Here is a 16,506-nt window from a genome sequence, read left to right on the forward strand (position 1 = left end):
GATGGTCGGAGGAGAGCGAGGAGGCTCTTAAGGATTGTTTTGAGTCGACTGTGTGGGAGGTGATCTGTGACGACCACGGAGAGGACATCGACAGCCTTACTACATGCATTACTGACTATATTAATTTCTGTGTGGATAACACCGTACCTACCAGGACCGTACGGTGTTTCTCCAACAACAAACCCTGGATTACTTCAGAAATTAAAGCTGTCCTCAAGCAGAAGAGGAGGGCCTTCAAATCCAGAGACAAAGAGGAGTTGAAAAGGGTGCAGAGAGAGCTTAGGGGACTGATAAGGAATGGGAAGGACAGCTACAGGCAGAAGATGGAGAACCAGCTTCAGCAAAACAATGTTGGTGAAGTCTGGAGAGGCCTCAGAACCATCTCAGGCCACAAACATCAGAACTCTCTGCCTGGGAGGGATGTGAGGTGGGCAAATGAACTGAATCATTTCTTCAACAGATTTGATTCAGCCATGAGGCAGTCTCCAACATCGGCTGCAGACTCACTCACCCCCACTGCTGCTGTTCCACCTCTGACACCTCAGACACTTCACACCTCCTCTATTCACCCTGCTCACTCCTCCCCACCCCCAACAACAGCATCCAATACACACTCAACACAAGGCTCCAGCCTGTCTCTCTCAACCACCCAGGTTCGGAGGGAACTGAGGAGGATTAAAGCCAAGAAGGCAGCGGGTCCAGATGGCATCAGCTCGAGGGTCGTCAGGTCCTGCGCGGACCAACTGTGTGGTGTGATGGAGCACCTCTTCAACCTGAGCCTGAGGCTGGGAAGAGTCCCACAGCTCTGGAAAACTTCCTGTGTTGTTCCAGTGCCAAAGACTTCACGCCCCAAGGACCTCAACAGCTACAGGCCGGTGGCTCTGACATCCCACCTGATGAAGACCCTGGAGCGGTTGGTCCTGGCTCAGCTTCGGCGCCTTGTGAGCTCATCACTTGACCCACTTCAGTTTGCCTACCAGCCTGGCATTGGAGCGGATGATGCCATCATTCACCTCCTACATCGTTCCCTCGCTCACCTGGAGACCGCTGGGAGCACTGTGAGAATCATGTTCTTTGATTTCTCCAGTGCCTTCAACACCATTCTTCCCTCGGTTCTGAAGGACAAGCTGGAGAACTCTGGAGTGGACCATCACCTCACTACCTGGATTCTGGACTACCTCACCGACCGACCACAGTATGTGAGGACTCAGGGCTGTGTGTCGGACAGGGTCGTCTGCAGTACGGGGGCCCCACAGGGAACGGTTCTGGCTCCGTTCCTCTTCACCATCTACACTGCAGACTTCTCCCACAACTCCACCCAGTGCTTCCTGCAGAAGTTCTCTGATGACTCTGCAGTAGTCGGCCTCATCACTGATGGGGACGACAAGGAGTACAGAGGACTGACTCAAGACTTTGTGGACTGGTGCCAGCTGAACTACCTCCAGATCAACGCCAGTAAAACCAAGGAGCTGGTGGTAGACTTCCGCAGGCACAAACATCCTCCACTGCAACCACTGAACATCCAAGGTATGGACATCGAGGCTGTGGACAGCTACAGGTACCTTGGTGTTCATCTGAACAACAAACTGGACTGGACTCATAACTCAGACGCCCTCTACAGGAAAGGGCAGAGCAGGCTGTACCTGCTGCGGAGACTCAGGTCGTTTGGAGTGGAGGGCCCACTCCTGAAGACCTTCTATGACTCTGTGGTGGCCTCAGCCATCTTTTATGGTGTGGTCTGCTGGGGGGGCAGCATCTCTGCTGGGGACAGGAAGAGACTGAACAGGCTGATCCGAAGGGCCAGCTCTGTTCTAGGATGCCCTCTGGACCCAGTGGAGGTGGTGAGTGACAGGAGAATGGCGGCTAAGCTGTCATCCCTGTTGGACAACATCTCCCACCCCATGCATGAGACTGTGACAGCACTGAGCAGCTCCTTCAGTGGGAGACTGCGGCACCCACGGTGTGGGACGGAGAGATTTCGCAGGTCTTTCCTCCCCACTGCTGTCAGACTCTACAATAAAGACTTTTGCAGCTGATCAAACACACAAACCCACACATGTGCAATAAGACTGCTATACGTGCAATTCTTCTTCTGACGAAGTTGTGTTTTTGTATTTTCCTACTCAGTTGTATATAGTATTTGTATTTCTATTTTATTCTATTGTATATATTATTCTATTTTTATTCTATTGTATATAGTATTTTATTTTATTTTATTGTATTTTATTGCATTCCAGTGTTTTCTAATTTCTGCTACATAACTTTGCACTTTTGCTGTAACAAAACAAATTTCCCACCTGTGGGACTAATAAAGGCCATCTTATCTTATCTTATCTTATATAATTTTAGGTTAAGCAGGACAGAGTTCTTTGTGTTAATTTTGTCATTTTGCACAAAAAGTCTTTCATTTAGGAAAGATACCTATTTTATTGTGTTAATGTTGTCATTTTGCGTTAAAAATAAATGGCTAAATGATCATTTGTTTCCCATGTGTTCATATCACAAAGAATATGCATCTACTTAAATCAACTTAAAGTCAAATGGTTAAAAAAACAATTTCACACAAAAAAAAGAGCTAAAAAATTCACCACACAGGGAAGGGTGAAGACAATTGGGTCGCCCGGCCCTGGCCACGAGGTGTCCCTTATTTATTTTTCAGGGAGTTGGCAACCCTAGATGTACAGGACCCCGGAATTACTCTGCAGATCTCAACTCCTTTGTCTGTTACACACAGTTTTGTATAAGTGACCCCCCTTCTTAACCCTCTACGATGTGCCATAAAACTAAGCACTGTGTTTACATGTTTGTGTGTAGTGATGTTTGATTCGTGAACGAATCGTTCAAAACTCGAGAATCACTTTACTGACTCGTGAATCATGATTCACAAGCGCAACTGACTCATTGACTCATCTCTGTTGCTGTTAGCAAACTAATTCCATTAGTAGAAATATATCTAGCTTATAGTTAAAATTGTGGGGGAAAAAACAACAGCCAGTTTATTAACAAAAACATTCCTGCTCTGAACTGGAAGAAAAAACCCTGAGCAGAAGCTCACATCAAGACAATAGCTCCTCGGTTCACAGTAGCATCGCTCAGCTAGCATGCTAACAGCACATTTGAGGTACTCACCCCCTCCCTTGCTGTGCTGAATCATAGCATAAGCGAATCACTCAGGACTCACTCACCCCCTCCCTTGCTGTGCTGAATCATAGGGTAAGGCGAATCACTCACCCCCTTCCTCCTGGCTCACAGCTCAAACGAGTTGAACGAATCACTCACTCACTCACCCCCTCCCTTCTGGCTCACAGCTCAAACGAGTTGAACGAATCACTGGTCGTGTCCAAATTCATGGGCTGCATCCTCCTGAGGACCCGGCCTTCGCGGTCTACGTGGGCCGGGTCCTCAGAAGGTCAGGTAGGCCGGAAGTAAACGGCTGGGGAAATTGGACGGTCTAGCCTTCTGATTAGCGTCACCGCTGTCTCGGTGGAGTTTAATAAACTCGGCCGTCTGCTCCTTGCTATCTAAAATATAACAGGACACTGGAGTAAATTCTCGACCACCTCACACTTCTGATAATCAGTTTTCTGTTTGACGTTTATTCAGCTGTGTAAAAACCACCCGGGGGATTAATAAAGTTTTATTTTATCTAATCTAATCTACTCTAATAACTTTAATCTCAGCCAAACCGATTTACTCACGAACAAATAAAACACTGAAAAAAGCCAAACAATAACATTTTTAGGTTGTCTAAGTGACTTATATATTACGTTTAACCAGAGTAGCGAAAGTCCGCGGTGATCTGAAAATGATGTGCCGGGAGTTGCGCCGTTCTCGGCGGCTTCAGTGACCCTCGAGCTCCCGGCTAGCTATCGAGCTGGTGGGTAACAGACATCTCCGAAAACGTCGAAGCACTTTTGCAAATATGCAATATCTTGATAAACCGAGCAGATATTTGATGTTTACACAGCTACTTTCTCGCCTGAAAATATGTTAAAAGTTTATTTTGTGACTCAGAAAGATTAGTAAGAGTAATTTTAAAACTTAGTAGCGGCCGCCATTGTTGGAAACTGGAGTTTGGCTGGGCCGCGCTATGAATTCTGGGATATGGTGGGCCACGAAGGACACACCCGACCCATCCTTCAAATTCGGGGAAAAGGAGGACTCATTTGTCGGCTGCATTCGGAGGAGTCTACGAATTTGGACAGCCTTCGGCGCGTCGCTGTGACGTAATCGGTCTACAAATGCAGCCTCAGGAGGATGCAGCCCATGAATCTGGACACGACCACTGACTCACTGACTCACCCCCTCCCTCCTGGCTCACAGCTTCTTCTTCTTGGTTGGCAACCAATGTTAAGGCACTTTATCGCCCCCTGGCTCGCAGCTCAGTGGACATTTAGATCAGAAAATATATATTTGACACATTTAAGGAAAATACAAATAAAATAAAAATAAATAAATGTTCCCTTTAGAATTTTTTTACTCCTTTTTGCTCTAAAGAAAATAGTTGTTTTCTTTTACAATCATTCATCTTAGCAGTAGGATTTACATTAAAAGATAAACAAATTAAGTTTGAGTGAAAATATACATTTTTGCACTCTCTGGTCAACTGACTCAGTGACTCAAATGACTCAAGAAACCCGATTCACTTTGGTGAGTGACTCATTAAAACTCGATTCAGTAAAAAGAATCGAATTTACCATCACTATTTGTGTGTGTGCGAGCACATGAGTGCCTGCGTGTGCGCATTCCTCTGTGTAAGTGCATGTGTATATATGTGTATGTACCTCTGCGTACGTGACTTCCTGGGGGTCATAAAAGTCCATCTCCCTTCCAGACCAAAGTTACACAGGTTAAACGTAATATATAAGTCACTTAGATAACCTAAAAACATTATTGTTTGTCTTTTTTCAGTGTTTTATTTGTTTGTGAGTAAATCAGTTTGGCTGAGATTAAAGTTATTAGATTAGATTAGATAAAAAAAAAACTTTTTTAATCCCCCGGGTGGTTTTCACACAGCTGAATAAACGTCAAACAGAAAACTGATTAAACAGAAGTGTGAGATGGTCGAGAATTTACGCCATTGTCGTGTTATATTTTATATAGCAAGGAGCAGACGGCCGAGTTTATTAAACTCCATCGAGACACCGGTGACGCAAATCAGAAGGCTAGACCACAGTCTTCAGAAATAGTTATATATGATGATTATATATGATGATTTTGAGACATTTCTTATTAAGCGAAAAGACAGAACTCATTTTATCTCAGCCGTTTATTCTCTCCTATATACTCTCAGTAGCAACACATTGAGTGCTATTAATAAATGGGAGAGAGATCTTAATAATCAATATACCGAAGAGGAGTGGGAAGGAGCCATTAACATGGGTAGTTCTACTTTTACTTGTGACCGCTTGCAAGAAACCCAATACAAAATTCTACATCGCCTTTATATAGCTCCTAATGTCTTGCATAAGATTGCACCTCATATTTCCCATTTTTGTAGTAAATGTCAAAAAGAAATTGGCACTTTTTTTCATTACTTTTGGGAATGTAAATTAATCAAAAGATTTTGGAGCTCCATATCTCAAGAACTAAGTAATATTTTTAACAATGTGCTTCAAAGGGACCCCGGGTATTTTCTTCTTGGCCTACCGTCAAAAGAAGTAACATTAAATCACTCACAGCGCAAATTATGTGACAAACTATTGTTGGTAGCTAGGAAATGTATTCTCATTAATTGGGTTAAGGATAAACCTCCTTCTGTGACTTTGTGGTACAGAGAATTATTTAAAGTTATTCCTCACGAAAGAACTGCTGCTATTTTAGGAGGAAATGAGGGTCTCTTTCTCAATGTCTGGTCCCCTTTGCTTTCTTATTTGCCAAATGATTTGTCCCAACTGTTGAGGGGGGGTGGTTGCGATTAAGATGTTCGCAGTTAAATAGGAAGTAAGCGTAAAGGACAACAATTCACTCTTGGAGTTTATCTTTTTCTATTTCTAAATGTGTGGGTAAATATGTTTTCTTTTTCCTTTTTTTTTTTTTTTTCTTTTTTTTTCCCCTACTCTTTACCCCATATGTGTATGTGTACAGGTATATAATGAATTTAATATATTACCTTTGGGGTTTTTTTTTTTGTTTGTTTTTTTTGTTTGTTTGTTTTTTTTGTTTTTCTGTTTGTTTGCTTTGTTATGCTTTTTATGCCTCTCTTGATAATGAATAAAAACTGTGAAAGAAAGGGAAAAAAAAAAAAAAAGAAAAAAAAAGAAGGCTAGACCGTCCAATTACACAGCCGTTTACTTCCCGCCTACCCGACCTTCTGAAGACCTGGCACAGGCCGGGTCCTCAGGAGGATGCAGCCCATGAATTTGGACACGACTTGTATGTTATCGTTCATGGCAGATGGCCAATATGAGTCACATGACTTGTTAATAAATCTTACTACCCCATTAGGTAGGAAATAGATATTCTGAAGTCTGTCGTGAAGGAGACCAGAATATAACAACTGTGATTTCAACTCCGTGATGTAAGTAGTGTAAGAGAATTTGACCAAAATAAAAACATAATCTGACTGATGTGAGAGCTATGGAGCTAGAGTGAGAGCTCCAACTGCAACTGAGCTAGTAATCATACCAAAAGTGTGGCTCATGTGGCTCATCACACTTTGGTAAAAGCGAATGAAAATTACAAATTTACCCAGAATTAAAAAAAATATCGATAATTTAATATGAGAATCGATTGTAGAACATAATTAACTGGTATCAGAGGAATCGATATTTCATAATCAATCCGCACACCACTAGTTTTACCCTATCACTTTGCCCGGTCTGGCCATTCCACTAAGCTCTCTCCTTGGGTGAGTAAAAAAAAAACCTCAGCGCTGCACAGTTTTATTCTTTGATGTTAAAAATGCATGTTTGACATTTAAACTCACATGACCAGTGCTTTTAAAGTTAACTGAGTTCAAAAAAAGAAAGAGGGAAAAAAAGAACAACCTTTAATGTTATTTTAGAGTTTCACTGTTAGCAGTAATGCTAATGTTAGCTGCAATGTTAACTGCCAAGTTAAGCTTCATAACTTGCACAGTGTCGGAATACATGCACCATTTGAGCACAGAATGACTCAAAATCCCTGAAATGTCACTGTCAACACATTTCACGCAGTTTGTCTATTCTACACTCCAGATGGGTCCGTTCAATTCTTTTTTAAATTAACGCCACATTAGTTAACACTGACCGCCCTATTAACTAGCTGTCTGTAAGTTCGGTGTTACAGTGATTTCTCTTCTTCCACTTTCAAGAACCTGAATTAAATCGGTGGTATAAGTACTGAAAGAGATTATTTAAATTGAACCAAAATAAAAACAATGTGACTGATGTGAGGGCTATGGCTAGAGTGAGAGCTACACACACCGAGCCAGCAATCATACCAAAAATGTCGCTCATTGTCCTACACTGTGATAAAAGCGCATGTGTAAAACTTGTTTGAAAAACTTTAAATTTGGTTTATAAGAAAATAACATTTCATTTATGATATGAAATCTTGCATTCTACATATCTGGTTTTGTCTTGTGTTTACTTCTGTGTGATACAGATTTTTTTTCTCTTTTTCATGTTGGATCATTTTGAATGACACGTGAAAAATGGACAGCAGGTAGTTTTATGAATTGTGTGCTCATTTATTCCTTCTGGATTTTCTTTGTATTAATCAAAGAAGCATGTAAAGAGTAGGATTGTAAACTGAATACTGAATTAGTTTTGATATGAAAAATCCTGCTTGCAAGTTAAAGAATGTGGGCTGATTATGCTTTCCCTTATTTTCTTTTTCTGCCAATTTTAGCAGGGAAAGTGTAACATTTATACATGTATTAACTCAAACTTTGCTACTCTCTTCAAAGTTGCCAAGAATAAAAATGTGGAGTTGGAAATAAGTAAAATATGTCCCTTTTAAAGTAGCTCAGAGTAAAGTGTTGGGATTACTGACGGTTAGTCATTTGTGTTTGCAGGAGCAGCAGCAGCAGCAGTACAAAAAAACTGTGAGTGACCGAGTCTCTTTAAGTGTCTTTGCCTTAAAGGGGTCTGTTCTTGTGATTTGGTGCTATATTATAGCTATAGCTATATGATAATAATAAAACTGATTTGACCTTGGTAGTTTATTGAAATTAGCCTTCACATTTTCTTCTGTTAATAACTGTTGAAGAAGTAATATCTTTTTTTTCTTCTGTTTTTCTTTCTTTGTGGGGGAAGCAGACCGGAAGGCTCAAAGGGTCGTCATGTAAGTCGGCAATAAACCACAATACCAATATAAAGATTTTTCTTTCTGCAAACTTTAGAGAATCTCTCAAATGTCTTTCATTTCAGTTATCAAGCCCATGACGATCCCCTGCCCCGTAAAGAAGGCTGACCCAGTAGCCAAGTAAGAAGCAGATTGCAAGCCCGACCAAAGGGGTTTTTCTCATGTCTGCAGATATCATGAATACCAAAAATTATGTAAACAGCACCCACCACTGGGGGAGGTGGACCGGAGGAATCTCCGGTGGGAGGTGCGGGTATGTGTGGGATGAGTCATGAAGTTATTACACCATCAGTTTTGTTGACCTGGGCAGCAGTGTTTGTTGGAAGTACTTATGTTTTGGGGTTTTTTTACATTTTTTTTTTCAGGAACAGCTGGCAGATGGGCTGTTGCCAATAACACAAGAGCAGAAAAACAAATTTTAAGTACCTATCCAGTAGTAGCACCGAGATTTTCAGTGTAATGGTGTTTTGCATTGCACTGCTGTTTTGATGCAGCTTTCTGTCTTAAATTATTTTGGAAGTGATAGCAGAGACATACATTTTAATTTTTTCAGAAATCTCTCAGTCAGAGCATGGTATATCATGTTTAGGTGTAAACTAGCGAGCTAACTTCCTGCTAACTTCACAAGGCTCCTGACTACTGTAGCCGCAATGCTCTGACAATCCATCAAGCGGTGCGGCTTCGTAGCTCACCAAAGTCGAACTAAGACATTTTTTTGAGTGCCATGCACCACATAAAATCGGTTCGAGGTGAGTAAGCACAACCAGAAATCATACATAAGGCGCACTGATTTATAGGGCGCACTGTCGATTTTTCAGAAAATTAAAGAATTTTAAGTGCGCCTTATAGTCCGAAAAATACGGTACTCGTATGACTATGCATGTGACCAATTAAGAATCCTGACTCTTCATCCTTTTCGAGCTTCTCGAGTGATGTTGCTATCACTTGGTATGGCTGTATCTCTCACTTCTTCCTCTGCTTGTCCACCACTGCTATATTTGGTGGGTTAGCCATTACCAGTTTTTCCATCTGCATCTGGAAGTCCCACAGTATCTTAGCTAAGTGATTATAAAAATCAGGACTCCTCAAGATTTGTTAGAACAGATTTAACAAGACTTTAAAAGTTGTGAAAGCGCTTGCTCATAGGGGGTCAATCACAGCAAAACACTGGCAGCAAAACAAACCAAAATAAAAAGAGCTGTTTCTGTTGTACAGTTCAATGTCTATAATGTCTATAGACAATGTCTATAATCTCCACAGTGTATTTGATTTTTAAAGAACCAAGAGGGAATTTTAGTCCTGTCCTCTTTGGGGCTGATCTAGGACTAGGATTCGGGCATTTGGTGCCATCAGGGTCGACACTCTCTCAGTTACCTGCAGGTACAAAAAGATTATTAAATGAAAAATAAATTAACTGCATCATACATACAATCAAATGAAGGACTGTACGTATGATGCAGGACTGCAGAGTCCTGCGAAAAAACTATGGAAGAAGTAATGGTGAACTAACTTTCCCTGTTAATTACTACTGACAACCAGGTTCTACTAATCAAATGCACTTGATTTACTGGTCAGTAGGAAGTGTGAGCGCCTCTATGAAAGTAGATGTTTTGGTCATTTGTGTTAGCGCAGACTTGTATGACACCAATTTTCTCAAGAGTGGGCTTCCCACCAACTTCCCCACAAGATCAGACCATGTAACACTCAGAAAAGCAAGCGGACAGCATTGCAAAAATCTGTCGAGGTCGAACTTAGCTGCTTAGCTGAACTCAAGGGCAAGGGAACAAACTTTTTAAGGTCAAGTATAGAGGCATACAACCAGAGCTAGCATTCATTATGCCCATACAGTTTATTATACAGCTACTGTCATACTGATATGCATATATAATCAAATGATGACACACTCATGTTTGTTGATGTTCTCAGCTTTTGTCAAAATTTGGATAGAAATGTGTCTCCAGGTGTTTTTAAAAGTCAAAGGTTAGTTAAAGGTAAATCAGAGCTGTAGTCATTGTAATTATTAATCACTTTAATTTCTCTCTCTCTCTCTCTGTCTGTCTCATGTGTATTTTCTTGGAGTTTTGTATTCATAGTTTACGATGGTTTTATGTAATTGAAAGTTGTAAATGTTGTTTGTGCATTGTGCCTGTAAAAACACAACAAGGGGCAAAGTTGGAGAATTAATAATCGCTATGAGCTCATAGTTCACCATGCTACTTAAAGGCTCAGTAATGGAACTATGTTTAACTGTACTGTCCCTTTTAAATAAATTTAAAAAAAAGAAAAATGTAAATCACAGTTGGAGACTCAGGCTACGTCCACACGTACCCGGGTATTTTTGAAAACGCAGATTTTTCTATGCGTTTCCACCTTTCGTCCACACGTAAATGGCATTTTCGGTCACTGAAAACGGAGATTTTTAAAAACGCCTTTTCGGGGACTTAGACAAAATACTGTTACTGTTAATTCTACTCTCTGCAGTGTTTAAATGCTTACATATACACACACAGTTACTGTCCCTCCACACATAGGACTCTGTTCTGCTTCTATGCCCCATCTTTGTTTACTATTTCCCACCGAGGCTTCTAGACTTCTGATTGGCCAACATTTATACACGGTTAGGAATATATCGCCACCTGTTGCTTTGGCATGTTCCTAGCAGTGATTTCCTTCATTTTTCGTTTACGTGTGGATGGGATTATTTTTTTAAATGAAAACGGAAAATCTACGTTTTCAAAAATACCCGTGGACGTGTGGACGTAGCCTCAGAACATCTGAAACTGATCAGCTTTAGTGGTTAAACAGTTTACCCCTCGTCAATGTTCCGTCTAACTTTTCATGTGTCTGAGCGAACACACAAACTCCCTGAGCAGTCCCTTGGACCACTGTGAGCAACATCAGACGTGTACACTGTGGTCACGCCAGCATCTAATCCATCCAAGTTACATGGTTTATTAAAATAATCAAATTATAGTATTTATGTTAGACTACTTTTAATTAACTGCTTTAGCCCACTTACAATGAAAATTTAAAAAAAAAAATCTTGTTCATGACCTGTGTAGTATGTTAACACTATTGGAAGTAAAAAATAACTTCAACTCCAATTTTGAAAACACAACTTTCTATTTTTTTTTTTTTTATATAAAGCCCTGACTTGTATTATGAGTATGAGTTTGTGGTCTGGGAGAGAGTCCTGTAACTCTCTGTCTGCAAAATACAGTATATAATTACCAATGTTGGGCAATTAATTATATAGTTACTTCTTCAAAAAAGTAACTGAGTTACGCAAACAACAAGGTTTTTTTGCAGCTCTTTACCCAAAAATACAGCCATTTTATTTTAAATAAACATTTCAAACTATTTACAGAACAATCAGGTGTACTGCATCAAATTTGATGCCACACAAATTATTTGTGCCACTCCAAAAAATAATTTCTGTCCACAATGAGATAAAGGAGAACATCACAAGCCTGATACCTGCAGGCCTGATAACAGGAGATGTATCACTCCTGTAACACCTGTAACATTCAGCAGTAGGGTTGCAAAGGGGCGGAAAATTTCCGGTAAATTTCCGAAAAGTTTCCGGTAAATTTCCATGGTAAGTTAAGCTTGGGAATTTTGGAAATATTCCATATTGGAAACTTTCCATGGAAATAATGGGAATTATGGAAATTAATGGGAATTTAGGAGAACTAACTGGGAATATATTATTTCCAAGCATAAATATAAACAGAAATCATAAGAAAACCTCCATGCAAAATGTTTTCAACAGATATTTCAACGGATTTATTTGTAAGTACAGTAGAATAGAACACGTTTCAATAACTTGTTTCATGGATGAATAAAAACAGAAATGTTGATTTCAATATTACCATCCCCTAACCCCGCTCAATTGAAAATGCCCCCTGTCCAAAAATCTCCACAAAGTCCCATTCAAAAGGTTAAACTTATCCTTCAAAACGTCCCATTAAACATGCAAATCTTCCTTCAAGCAATCCTCTTTTCTCATTTTTGCTCAGTCAATAGACTCTTCCTGGACCTCATCATCATCCAACAACATGTCCACTTCCTCAGCATCCAACTCTGAGTCTTCCTCTTCAGTGTCACTTTCCAGCCTTGTTGAGGATGGCTCTGTGTCAGGCTCAAAGAGCCGTAGGTCTGCCCGAATGCCGACCAGCTTTTCCACTCTCACATTTGTGAGTCTGTTGCGAACCTTTGTGTAGGTGTTCGCAAACAGTGACCAGTTGCGCTCGGAGGCGGCTGATGATGGTGGGATTTGGAGGAGGATGGAGGCTACAGGTGCAAGGGCCTCAGATTCACATAGTCCCTTCCAACAGGTGGCTACAGATATGTGCTGGCATGACTGCCATATTCCATCCCCTTTCCAAAGGCCTTGCTTTGTTCGATACTTTGCCAAACTGCCTAGAACTTTGCCTTTATCGAGACCCAGGTGGTCAGACATGGCTGTAATGACCGCATAGGCACTGTTGATCTCTTCCCCAGAAAGTATGCCCTTGTCATAATATTTGGGGTCCAGCATGTATGCTGCTGCATGCACTGGCTTCATGCAGAACTCCCTCCGCTGTTCCAATGACTTGACCACAGCCGTTTCCTCTGCTTTCAGTAGTAGGGAAGTGGGCAGAATTGTCTGGATTTCTTCTTTGAGTTCTGCAAAAAGGCACTGGACATCTGACAAGATGGCGCCATCGCCCTCTATCTTCGCTATTGCTGCTGCAATAGGTTTGAGGATTTTCTGACTGCTAGATACTCTTTCCCAGAGCACATCATCCAAGATGACCTTCTTGATGTCACTGTCGATGCCTACAGACTGGGATATGGCCATCTCTTGCAGAGACTCCTTTCCTTCCAGAAGGCTGTCAAACATGAAAACAACACCACCCCATCGCGTTATGCTGGGAAGCTTCAGTGTAGTACTCTTGTTCTTTTCCTTTTGCTTTGACAGAAATGTAGCGGAAGTTACTTGTTTGCCTTTAACATATTTCAGAACTTGCTTCGCTCTCTTATTCAGAGTGTTCATTGTTTTTAGTGCCATTATGTCTTTTAGGAGGAGATTTAGTGTATGGGCAGCACAGCCAATAGCAGTTATATGAGGGTAGGTCTCCTCCACATCTGCCCAGGCAACCTTCATGTTGGCTGCGTTGTCAGTGACCAGTGCAAAAACCTTATCTGGTCCAAGGTCATTGATGATCACTTTGAGCTCATCTGCAATATATTGGCCTGTGTGTCTGTTTTCCTTTGTGTCTACACTCTTGTAGAACACAGGCTGAGGAGTGGTGATTATGTAGTTAATAATTCCTTGTCCCCTGATATTGGACCATCCATCAGAGATGACTGAAATACAGTCAGCTTGGTCAATGGTCTGTTTCACCTTTGCTTGAACTCGACTGAAGTCTTCATCCAGTAGATGAGTAGACAATGCATGTCTGGTTGGGGGAATGTATGCTGGTCGGAGAACATTCAAAAATCTCTTCCAGTACACATTGGATGTCAGCATCAGGGGTGAGCCAGTTGCATAGATTGCACGAGCAAAACACTCATCTGCGTTTTTCTGGCTAGTGTCATCCATAAAATCAAAGAATCCTCTGATGCCAGAGGGACCAGGAGCTGATGAGTGGGTATCTGACTCTGATACAGCTGAAACAGATTCATTTTCCCCTTGAGTGGAACTCCTGGCTGCTGCATGTGTTGGGCCTTGAGGAATTTTTTTGCACTTTGCAATGTGCTGTTGCATTTTTGTGGCATTCTTCACGTACGTCTTATCACAATACTTACACATATATACAGATTTCCCTTGTACATTAGCTGGTGTAAAATGTCTCCACACATCAGATAGCGCACGTGGCATTTTTCTGTAAAATAAAACAAGAGCTTGTAAAAATGCTAATTCAATGCAAGAGATCATAATAATACAATTGCAATATGATAATAAACAGATATAAATTGTAAGGCTAGCTAAATAACTGGAATGTAGCGATAGGATTTCCGGCTCTTTTGAGAGAACCGGCTCTTTCGGCTCCGAACCGGCTCTTCAGGTTGTTTTGTTGCTTAAATTAATTTATTATTAACATTAATATAAAATTATGCACAAAATTAATTACTGATGTAAAAAAGTGGTTTATTTATATATGTTTATATATAAATATATGCGGTGGCCCTGTTAAGGTTCAAAAATATAGGGAAGGAAACACAGGAGGAATGCAAGTAACCACACTGGTCCAAAGGGTAAAGACGATGATTTTAATGAAATGACACGCGCGGGAGAATGAGCGGACTCTGTAAGCAGACAGCCCCACAATCTCATCCTCCTAACATCAAAATACAGTTTTATATGCATCAGAGTATATTTAGTGACGCCCCCTCATTGCGTCATCACATACATCAGCTTCAAAACCACAAATGTTCTATTTGACAACTTAAGGCACAATTAAAAGTACACTGGCTTCCATCTTCTCCCTGGTGGTTTCCCGTAAGCCAGCTCCGCTCTCGCATCGTGCATCTACTGCTTCATCAGTCAACTTTCACCTACACCCTAACAGTGTGTGTGTGTATGTGTGTGTATGTCTGTCCGTGCGTGCACAGAGCGTGCATCTGCTCTCTGAACCTTAGTTGACCCCAACTTAGGCAACCAGGCTGAGGCCATCCTGTGTTGTGATAATCTTAACTTCTATGTAAAATGTATAAACTCATTATACAAACTCAGACTCTGGTTTTGGTTTCACTTTTGCAAAGCCTGCAACTTCAAAAGCCTATAACTTCCTGTCTCATTTTGGAGTTACTCTACGTGGGGCCTTTTCTTTCACCCTGCAGTCTGCATACAAACATTTAAGATTATAAATTCAAAAGCATTTCGGGTTATAGATTCAACTCAACAGTTTGAAGTGGTTATAACTGGACTTGTAATAAAGACTAAATTGGGTGGCAATATATTTAAACATTTGAATGCAATATCAATACCTCTTGTATACATATGTTTGCTATATGATTATAATGCAACAGTAATGACAGTAAAAATAAAATAATACATGGAAATAATAAAAATAACAAAAAATAATACTTCCTTCCCAACAGCCCGTAGAGACAAAACACGTACAAACTCCAAAACACATTTCTAGCATGAACTGAACTTCCAAAACAGAGCTACCTAGATCACTTAAATTACACAATTGAAAGCATGTGTGTATGGTTTGTGTATTTATACACAACATATTTATATATATTCAAATAATTTAAAAAAAATAAATGTTCTTTTACCTGTTACTACCACACACCAAATCCGGTCATTGGTACTTGCTGGCTTGTGTAGCCACTATGTAATAAAAACTCAACACTGCGCCCTAGGATCCTGGAGCACTTCTTTTGTCTTTTGTACGTGTTTTGAGTTTTTATGTGCTTCTGAGTTTTTACGTGTTTTGAAGTTTGTACGTGCTATGGAGTTTGTACGTGCTTCGGAGTTTGTACACGCTTCAGAGTTTGTACGTGCTTCGGAGTTTTTACGTGTTTTGGAGTTTGTACGTGTTTCGGAGTTTTTACGTGCTTCAGAGTTCGTACGTGTTTTGAAGTTTGTATGTGCTTCAGAGTTTGTACGTGCTTCGGAGTTTGTACGTGCTTCGGAGTTTGTACGTGCTTCAGCGTTTGTACGTGCTTCGGAGTTTTTACGTGTTTTGGAGTTTGTACGTGCTTCGGAGTTTTTACGTGTTTCGGAGTTTGTACGTGCTTTGGAGTTTTTACGTGTTTGGAGTTTGAAGCACGTACAAACTCCGAAACACGTAAAAACTCCAAAGCACGTAAAAACTCCGAAGCACGTACAAACTCAGAAGCACGTACAAACTCTGAAGCATGTACAAACTCCGAAGCATGTACAGAGTTCGTATGTGTTTTGAAGTTTGTACGTGCTTTGTCTGTAGGGCCACCGTAAATATACTTTTATTTATTCCACATAAAATGTAATAAATAAATCATGTAATACAAAAACCAACTATTCACATTTCAACTTATAGCTATTTAAATTTTCAGCTTTTTACTTTGTGCAACAACACAAAACACTGCAAACCACAACACCATTAAATATCAATTAAAATATGAAAGCAAAAAGAAGATGCATGTTCTCTTTTATATGGACCTGCATGAATAAACTTTCTGAATCCTTTATCATGTGCAACTGAAAATAGTTGTGGATGATTACTATACTTTTCTAAT

General features: G+C 40.6%; 1 protein-coding gene across 1 annotated transcript; it reads right to left on the minus strand.

Annotated features, from left to right (window-relative positions):
• Positions 1-12,197: 12,197 nt before the first annotated feature.
• LOC112845569 (uncharacterized) lies at positions 12,198-15,716 on the minus strand. Its single transcript, XM_025904983.1, has 2 exons — positions 15,562-15,716; positions 12,198-14,159 (listed from the first exon to the last, which is right to left on the minus strand). Exon 2 carries the CDS (start codon positions 14,153-14,155, stop codon positions 12,305-12,307), a length of 1,851 nt encoding a protein of 616 aa, XP_025760768.1. The 5' UTR covers positions 14,156-14,159; positions 15,562-15,716; the 3' UTR covers positions 12,198-12,304.
• Positions 15,717-16,506: the final 790 nt, after the last annotated feature.

This window comes from Oreochromis niloticus, unplaced genomic scaffold, assembly GCF_001858045.2.
Source record: "Oreochromis niloticus isolate F11D_XX unplaced genomic scaffold, O_niloticus_UMD_NMBU tig00007914_pilon, whole genome shotgun sequence".
NCBI classification, from domain to species: domain Eukaryota; kingdom Metazoa; phylum Chordata; class Actinopteri; order Cichliformes; family Cichlidae; genus Oreochromis; species Oreochromis niloticus.